This window comes from Hyperolius riggenbachi, chromosome 1 (assembly GCF_040937935.1).
Source record: "Hyperolius riggenbachi isolate aHypRig1 chromosome 1, aHypRig1.pri, whole genome shotgun sequence".
Lineage (NCBI taxonomy): Eukaryota > Metazoa > Chordata > Amphibia > Anura > Hyperoliidae > Hyperolius > Hyperolius riggenbachi.
Window position 1 is genome coordinate 379,658,470 of NC_090646.1, and position 9,712 is coordinate 379,668,181.

The 9,712-nt window shown below is 44.2% G+C and overlaps 2 protein-coding genes across 9 annotated transcripts in view; one reads left to right on the forward strand and one right to left on the reverse strand.

Moving 5' to 3' along the window:
- LOC137516302 (atrial natriuretic peptide receptor 1-like) overlaps positions 1 to 4,737 on the forward strand; it is a 101,382-nt gene extending 96,645 nt beyond the window's left edge. The window contains exon 13 of the mRNA XM_068234350.1: positions 3,090 to 4,737. Coding sequence (XP_068090451.1) covers positions 3,090 to 3,248 — 159 coding nt within the window. The 3' untranslated portion in view covers positions 3,249 to 4,737. The remainder of the gene's footprint in view (positions 1 to 3,089) is intronic.
- Positions 1 to 9,712, reverse strand: part of LOC137516318 (prostaglandin reductase 1-like) — a 496,699-nt gene that overhangs the window by 327,704 nt on the left and 159,283 nt on the right. The window lies entirely within an intron of this gene.

Sequence of the window (9,712 nt, forward strand, 5' to 3'; positions counted from 1 at the left end):
GAAGCCCCGGGTAACTTCAACTCATTTTCCCCCGACCCCCTACAGTATTCCATTAACATTAGCATGACATTAATTCTGATTAAATGTATTCGCCCATTGTTGTCAAGGAAGACCAAGTACATCATACAAAGGAGTTTGACTGGGTACGAGATGTCCGGCTGTGGCTTATCTGTCTGATGCGGGCTCAGAAATTTAGTTCACAAGTGGTTTGCTGGGTTGGTTGGGTTGGTTGGCAGAGCATTAGCTCTGAATTTGCACAGCTCACGCTTCTTTCAGGTCTCTGCAATCCTCCTCTGCTAATAGGAGGTAGCACTTTTTCTGATACAGCTTCACCAGGTGGGAAGATCTTGTGATAAGCTCTCCCAGGTCAATGCCAAGGCTTTTGATAGAGACTTTGAGTGTGTTCTGGAAGTGTTTTTTCTGCCCACCTCGTGTCTCGTGTGCATTTTCATTCAGCTTGTTCATCATACCATAGTCTCTTGGGAAGACCGCTTACAAACAAGGTGGCCTGCCCACCTGACCTGGGCTCTCTTCTGGAAGGTGTAGATACTTGGCAGACCATCTTGAGAGAGGACATCTATGTGAAGGTGCGGTCCGCCCATGATGCCAACTGACGCCACTTCCTCAGGCTGCATCATGCATCAGGGCGGGATCCCGATTGTCTCGCACTGGACAGGGCTCCGCTGTGAGCAGAAGGGGGTAGCAGTGCAGGAAGGAGGAGCAGCAGTGGGCACAGCGGTGGGGAGGGGGACCAGACCCCCCTCCCTCATCTGGTTCCCCTCCTTCCGCACTACCCCCTCTAGATATTAGATTAGTATCAGCGGCAGTGGGCATGGAATGACTTACCACTTCCTCATTCCAGATGTTGGAGCGCTGCGTGCCACAGGTCTCCACCTTCAATGCCGCTCACTGTACTTCCTGAGTAGTGGAAGTACAGTGAGGGGCATTGAAGGCATAGAAGTCCTGTGGCATGCAGCGCTCCAACATCTGGAACGAGGAAGTGGTAAGTCATTCCGCGCCCACTGCCGCTGATATTAATCTAATATCTGAAGGGGGTAGTGCGGAAGGAGGGGACCCAGGTGAAGGAGGGGGGGCATTCTCACAAGTTTTAGTCTAGATGCATGGTCTTGCCACTCTCTGAGCTTTGCCTGAACTTTACTTTTCATGGACATGTAAGCTGCTTTCTTAGAGAGAGGTGTAGTGTCTTGCTGGAGAGATCTGAAGGCATTACACTTCTCATCCAGCAGCTTCTGAATGGCTTCATCATAGTTATCAAACCAATCCTGGTGATAACATTTGTTCTTGACCAGATAAGCAAGAGTGGTGTTGTAGAGTGTAGACCACGTCTCTGAAAGTTGTCCAATCTTCTACACTCTCCATTTGTGCCAAAGCTGAGTTGGTCAAGTTTACTGTTCTAACTTGTAGACATTCAGTCGCTATTTTTTTCCCCTGTGGACATTGCCTGGGCTGGGTGCCTATGTTGAGTTTTGAGATGATGAGTCTGTGGTCTGTCCAGCAATCTGCACCACACATGGCTTTAGTCACTCAGACATCTTGACTTTCCCTTCTCCTCACTATGACATTAATCAATGTGCCAGTGTTTGCCGGGTGGGTGCATCCAGGACATTTTGTAATGGATGGGTAAGCGGAAGACTGTGTTTGTTATCAGCAGATTATGAGCTGCGCAAAATATTACTACAAATATAAAGGTAATGTGAGTTGGCACCATCTGTATAATAACCAGACATTGAACCTTCACAATATGTGGGAGAGTGGATCAAATAATCTCATATAATACAGTTTTTCCACACAAATAAATGTATTCACATGGGAAATCTTAGCTGAGAATGTACAGTATGTATGTTATAGAGACCAAATAATCCCCAGAAGTGGAATTTTAAATTGCATATATTTTCTGAATATTTATCAATATCTGCCAAGAATCTCCCAAAAGATGACAGAGCACAGAGATACCATATAGGTGGAGCAGTCTGGGGAGCAGTGCAAGAAATGTGACTACAAGTAAACTGTTACTTTGTCAAAACTGCAAGTAAAGCATGTACTTAAAGCAGTCCCCAACTCTTCCCAACACATTTAGTTGGTTAAGAAATTCAGTGCTCTGTGTTCTATGTTTGTTTAGCCAGGTCAAAGTGACTAATTCATTCTTATCAGCAGATGTAAACAGACTGGAGGAGCTCTGCCTAGGCAGCTCTCCCCATACAGCTCTACCCATTTTGGGGGGAGAAAAAGTGTGTCTTATGCTGGGCATAGACGGGTCGACACCTCCTTATCAATCGAGCCGCTGATGGCTCAATTGATAATATCCGACAGGTCCGATGACCCGCCGGATCGATTCCCCGCTCGATCCCCACAGGCGGACAATAGCGGGGAATCGAGCGGAAGATAAGGAGCGCCCGTGGGGACGAGCGGGAATCGATCCGGCCGCCCGCGGGGACGAGCGGGGATGCGCGGGGACGCGGCGGGAGTCGATCCGGCGGCTAATCGAGCCGCCGGATCAACTCGTCTATGCCCAGCATGATATTCTGAAAAATACTGTAGGTGTAAGTGGATATGTGTGTTCAAAGTAGATGCCCTGTAATGCAACCAAGCTTATGGTTGGGTCACTGGCTGTTTTTTTTCTTAGCAATCTGGGGAGGAAGAGCTAGATTATGGACTTCACCCATCGCTGGGCTATGTTGGGTTCGCTGGGCCATGTTGTGCGGGGTGGTTCATTGACTGGTCTAAACTGGATGGGTGTGCCAAGCTTTCAGCCCAAGAGATTATGTCAAAGCTGCCAAAGTCTCTCCCTGGGACATTACTGTTTGATTGGTGTGTGTGCATGTGCGTGTGCGTGCGCGTGCGTGTGTAGAGGGTAAGAGGATTTCAGCCTACAGCAATAGCAGGCTGTGCTCCAGAAAATGGCTGGTAAAGAGGCTCCAAACCAGAACTTTAAAACTGATATATTTGATAGCCGATAGCAGTTTTTATGTAGTTAAAAACGTGCGTCAGCTCTGGGTACCTCCAATGGGCTTAGGAAATATTTGTGCTTGAAGTAGAATTTTAAATGATATTTTTTTTCTCTTATATAGGGTAAAGGCGACATGACAACTTACTGGATAGAGGGGAAGACTGGATCATCCACAAAGAACATCAGTCCAGATACCTCAAGGTTTCTGGAAGTTGAACGAGAGGCTTATGAGTTGATACCAGGAGTTCTGTCCACTGAAGCACTATCAACTTCATTCTGAAGGGGGTTTCCTAGACCCTTCGTGAAGGAGAATCTCCCTGGTGTCCTGTGATATGGAGGAATAGACTGTTGTGAACTCTGTACAGATCTACAAACAGTTGCATTGACTGGGAGATTTATACATATTGTTATGCAGACATATATGCTGCCCAGAAGATGTGGAGTAAAGTAACTACCAGCCAGTATTGACAAAAAATGAAGAAATGTAAGAATCAATTCTGAGTATCAGCTCAGATCTCATATGTCACTGTTCAGGCTTAACAAGAAAAGTGCATTATTTTAAGGATCACCGGAACTGCTTACAAGCCTATGGTCTTTCATGTACAGAATGGTTGTGTAATTGTTACTACTGATGAGTCTGATGAAATGATAAATACATTGATTTTGCCTGTGTATTTCTTATTATGAATTTTGTTCTGTTTTTTTGTACCAGTAAATGATACACATTTTTTGTGCAACTGTCATGTCATATGATGGAAGAGTCTGTTCACCCAAACTGTTGCTTGGAAGTTAAAGATGAACTGTAAGGATAGGAAATGTTCTTACAAAACAAAGGAAAAGGGAGTGTGTTATGAGCAAGAGAGAGAGAAACAAAATCTGTCTGCTGTAGAAAAAGTGCCTCATGCACCATAGGAGGAATCATGTTTACTGCTGGGGCACAGAGCTAGAGGGGTTTTTTTAATACCTTTAGTTGAAGACATGCTGCTTTTTTTCTCTTATATAGTTACCCAGGTTTATCCAGATCACTTAGGACACTGGAAATTGCTGAAAAATCACAGGTTTTTTTTGCCACGATTATGTCTGCAATTCCCGTTCAAGGAGCGATTGTTGTGAATCAGACTGGTTTTCACACTGTGCTCTGCTACCTCTGTCTGTTATTTCTCTGTACTCCAATAGGCTTCTATGCTTGTGCTGTGCCTGATGCTGTGTCTGGTCACATTTTCTACAGTATTATATTATACCCTTGATATTTAGGCCCCACTATCTCAGCACTTCCTCCTACACACTCCACATTTTGCAGTTACTACCTCTGTGACAAATTCCAACACCCCCCACCTCCCAAGCATATGCTGGTTCCTGAGATAGGATACATCGATATCTTGTGAACCAGTGTGGCTGGAAGGCTGTGATTTGGCATGCGTAGGAGGTAAGACTGCTGAGATATCAGGCCTTTAATGTCAGCATTATGCAAATCAAGAAGTAGATGCATGTGATGTCATTACCCACAAGGCAGTGCATCCAAGGCTGAATTGTAATTAGTCCCAGGACTAGCATCACTGAGTGGGAGGGATTTCACCTTTTTCAGCTGTATTTCCATTAGCTGCAGGACCTTTTCTCCTCTGAGAATTGGGTTTTCTCTGACACACCTGCCATCCGCTTCACACTGGTGGAGTTCATTTCCAACTTACAATTCCTCTTTAAAAGAAAACAAAATATTGTCTTTCGTATGTTCTTAGCTGCTGTGGCCATTAAAGTGTACCAGAGACAAAATTAAAAAAAACAGTTTTATGCATACCTGGGGCTTTCTCCAGCCCCATGCGCATGGATCGATACCATGCCGCCGTCTTCCGCTGTCTGCAGATTTGGTACCGGGTCCCGTTAGTTCTGCCAGTTGCGGCCAGTCTGCGCAAGAGGAAGTGCGCTCTCTACGTATCTCTTCTGCGGCTGCAGGCAGCTGCAGTGGAGGACGGCGGTGTGTGCGTGATCCATGCGCATGGGGCTGGAGGAAGCCCCAGGTAGGTGTAAAACTTTTTTCTTTAATAAGTCTCTGCAAGTCCTAACCACACAACATATGGCAGATAAATGTAGCTGAATTTCAAGAAAACCACGTTCTAACAAGAGTTCTTGCCTTAAAGTGTACCAGAGACCTAGGAAACGAAAGATTTGATACTTATCCGGGGCTTCCTCCTGCCCCATAAACATGTCTGCGTTCCACGCCGTCCTCCCGTTGTCTGCCATTCAGCCCTGATCAGTCCCGGTAACTGGCTCAGTCGGGTCCAGTCTGGGTCTTCTGCGTATGCACGGACTTTACTAAGGTTCTGAAGTCTAAACAAAAAAACAGGATAACTTATAGTGGAACTCTGAGTTAAATGTAAAACAAAGGAATGGTTTTATTCATATATATGTATAAAGATAAGTGCGGATCTTAGTGACATCCGATAGCCGAGTGACCATTGAATGCATTATCTGCCCACTTATTAATAGGCCTGCCAGAAGCCACTCTTTCATGCATCTTGCATCTTGTTTTTCTACCCCCTCCACAGCAAAACAAAACTAAAAAAAGGAAGAAAATTCTAACACTGTGTAAAAATTTAAAGAAAAAGCTTACGTAATTTATTAATAAGATGAAAACAACAGCAAAACAAATTAACAATTTAATATTAACTTCTTCCAGAGTGCCGCAGGTAATATCTACTCATGGCATTTCAGAATAGCTCTTTCCTCAGATAGCGTCAGGAGTGTGTCTATCTGAGGAAAGAGCTATTCTGAAACCCTGTACATCATGGCGGTGTGATACAAACATTGTTATGCCTTGTGTGATGCTTTTAAAGAGCTATAAATAAAATAAGATTTTAGATGGTGCGGATCCTTAAAACTTATTTGCATGGATATCCCTGTGCACTCCAGAACGATCGCTGCACATCAACATTATCTATTGGTGCTGTTCTAATTGAAGAATTTGCCAACACCATTCATGGCACTCTAGCCGAACTGGCGAAGCTACAGCCTGCTCTCTCTGCTGTCACAGTGATTTCATTGGCTCCTGACCTCATGGTTACTGTTAGCCAATCACAGTAAAAACAGGCTTATACAGAGAAATGATGGCTCTCGTCCTTAAAGCAGGAGGGACAGCCATACTATCCCAGGGGGGAAAAAACACATATATATGTTGATAAATACTTGTTCTACTTACAAAACATATGTATTGCACTGACCACATTTTGATTTCATTGAATTTTATATGGTAAATAAAGAAAAAACTGTTCCTGGCATTTCCCATTTTGACTTTCTCTGATTGAAACCAATCTTGATGTCATTTCCTCCCTTACTCTTTTGTTTTCTCCTGGAAACTGCACATATCTAGCTTGCTTTGTAAACAAATGTGAGCACAGCATAGAACTGCCCACAGCCAATCAGTGAGGAGCAGGAGTGTGGGAGGGAAGATGACAAGCTTCCTTCTGGTCAGCATTGTAACAAATAGAGACAGTCTGTCTGAGATAAGATTTATTACAGCAGAAACATTTCTAAATACACTTAGGTCTCTCTTCTAGGTGACAGGAACCAAAAAGAATTGTGTAATGAATAGCGGAGATGCCGCCGCGCGGTCTGGCGGCGGGGCGGCTGTCTCCGCGTTCAGGCCGGCGGCCTATTCCACGCAGCAACATGTCTCTGCTTCGCCTGGTCCTTCTGGTGCACACAGATGGAGAGCTACGCGCGCATGCGCCAGGCGACAGGACCTTTATGCCAGCAGAAGGGGAATCAGCTGATCAGGCCGATCAGCTGATCTCAGCTGGACTCTGGATTGGCTGAGTGGCTGGGGCGGTGCTACGGAGCGCTGTAGTATATATATATGACTTGCTTGTCAGTTGCTGGTTGTCTGCCGTTGCGAATACTCACGTGTGAGCACTCAGACCTCAGTCAGATCTTACAGTGTGTTAGAAACAGTTGGAACTGGGAATTCACACTTAGCCAGATTCCGTTTTAGGTGCTACTGTGTTATTGTACTGTTATACTTAAGACTAGTTCCCGGGTGTTGAGACCAAGGACCTCACACCTAAGATTAGATTACTGTGTTATACTTCAGACTAGTTCCTGGGTGTTGAGACCAAGGACCTCACACCTAAAATTAGGAGATTACTGTTATACTTCAGACTAGTTCCCGGGTGTTGAGACCAAGGACCTCGCACCTAAGACTAGAAGATTACTGTGTTACTACTGTTATACTTCAGACTAGTTCCCAGGTGTTGAGACCAAGGACCTCACACCTCAGACTAGGATTGTACTATATTGATACCTGTTATGATCCCTGGCTTTGCTGACCTCTCTCCTGCTTACTGATTCGGTACCTTGCCTATCTGTCTACCCGTTGCCAACCTTGCCTGTACCCGGATACCGTATCAGTCTTCTGTCTCTGTACTTTATCTGCTCGTGTGTTGCTGACCTGGCTTGTATGACCCTTCTGGCTGTCACTCGTTCCTTGGGTGAACAGCCTCTCTGTACTACTTGTGACACCAACTCTATAGGTGTCCATTAGCTGTAAAGGCTGCCTGCTCCTCAGGAAGTCCTCCTTACAGACCAGTCAGGGGACTTTACCTATAGGAGTCCACTGGCTGCAGTACAGTCTGATTCCCAGCCCATCAGGGAATCCTTGGCTGCAGTACAGTCTGATTCCTGAGCCATCAGGGAATCCCTGGCTGCAGTACAATCTCCATCTCCTCCTCTTAAGGAGGTTAGTGTCTACACAGTCAGAGGCCACCTGCACCTCAGGTGTTCACTGGCTGCAGCGCAGTCCAATTCCCTGCTCTTCAGGGAATCCTTGGCTGCAGTAGTGTCTGTATCTCCCGCTCCTCGGGAGATAACATTTCTTACTGTTGCACCAATCACGCACATTACATAAGGTGTCCTGTGTCAAGCTATACTTGTATTATTGGTGATTCTGCAGACCACCATATAATCATCAGGTATAACATCTGTATTATTGGTGATACTGCAGATCATCAATAATCAGATACACTCTGTGTGCTGACACCAATCGTTACAGATTGCTAATAGGTTAGTAAAATGGTGTTAGCATTATCACACAGCTACATTGATTGATTGATTGACAATGTTTTCTGTCAAATTACCAAAAATTGATTAATTGCAAACAATTATTACAGAGGTGTGTACAGGTGACTGCAATTCCTTTACCAGAATTTGGCTGTCCTCACTGGTGAAGGTTGCAAATTGTTGCCACCTAATAGTAGCAATTTTAAAATATATGCAGACCAGGTTGGATTTGTTATCCTCTTATCCTCCTCTTCTTCAGTGCTGAGGAACTTTAGTAAATCAGGCCAAGGAGCAGCGGGAGAACTTAGATGTCATGGTAGGTCAGAAATAGTGCTGGGAATGGCTACTGATGGACTTTGTAAGAGATGAAGGTAATAGTTGGATAAACCAAGCCACAAGTGTCCACCTATAACTGTGTCTTTATTCCCCACTTACCGAAGAAGTAGCTGAATGTAGAGAGAAGTGGTGGAACTCCATGTCAGTTTGGAGACTTCTTTTTTTCTGTACAGCTCTTAATGACTTCAAGCCTTGGACACATTTAAAGCAGAGTGTGATAACGCCATGGCATCCCTTCTCCTCCAGATATGCTGGAAATGCATTTTCATGCTTCCCAGGGGTGTCACTGTTTGACCAATGTCACACAAGTGACAAAACACCAAAGATAAATTGATGCTATAATTTTCTGCTGCTAATGCTTTTCTTGTATTAGTCGCCAAGAGATTCAGAATAAAACTGTTATTAATAGACAGATTTGTATCTGCCTGGCTGTTGCACCTCATAGAAACTAGAGCATTTGCAGCAGAAATAATTGATTTGTAGCCGTAACTTATCTCTGGCGCTATGTAGCTTGTGTAACACGGACCTTACTGTGTTTGTAAGGTAGTGATGTTTTAAAATACAGACTGTGTGACTACATAGTAGCCAAAACAAAGCTCAAAGTCCAGCTCAGCTTCAACACAGTGTAATGAGTAGGCTTGTTCAGAAATCAGTAATAACCAATTCAAAATCAAATTTCAAATTTCATCAGTCTTCCGCCTGTAAGCACAATTTGGGTAAAGAGGTGCCCCAGTGTGAATAAAATTGGATTAAAAATAAAAACAAGATAAAATTGAAAAAAATAAGGTGGCTTACCTCAAAGATGAAATCTTTGTATAGACAAATAAATATTTTAGCCCATGCTAAATTAATATTTCTTTCTCTATACAAAGATCTCGTCGTTGAGGTAAGCTACCTCATTTTTTCTTTCGATTTTATCTTGTTTTTAATTTAATTTTATTCACACTGGGGCGTACCACCCAACATACCCTGTTGGAGGGGTCTAGACAGACCATACATGGTTTAAACCATAGCGATAATCTGTCACTTTTACCAAGGAGAGCAACCACACCAAGGTCCGGCTGAACCACCCCGAGTGGAGTTGGGTTTGTTGTCTCCACCTGCTTCCTGTGGTCCGTTGCCCCTTTGCAACCCGCCTATGTGAGTAGTACAATTACCTTACCTGTTGAGCCCCATATTGTGCTATGGGGCTCCTGTTTTTTTTGTCTCCTGTATCTTTTTCTCTAGGGTGCTGAGACACCACTACTACTCCACACACCTCCTGGAAGATTCTGAAACTTGAATTTTAATTCTCTAAGCAATATTGGCTGTTATTGTCAGTACACATGTCAGTACATACAATCAACTTTTTACAAAGCT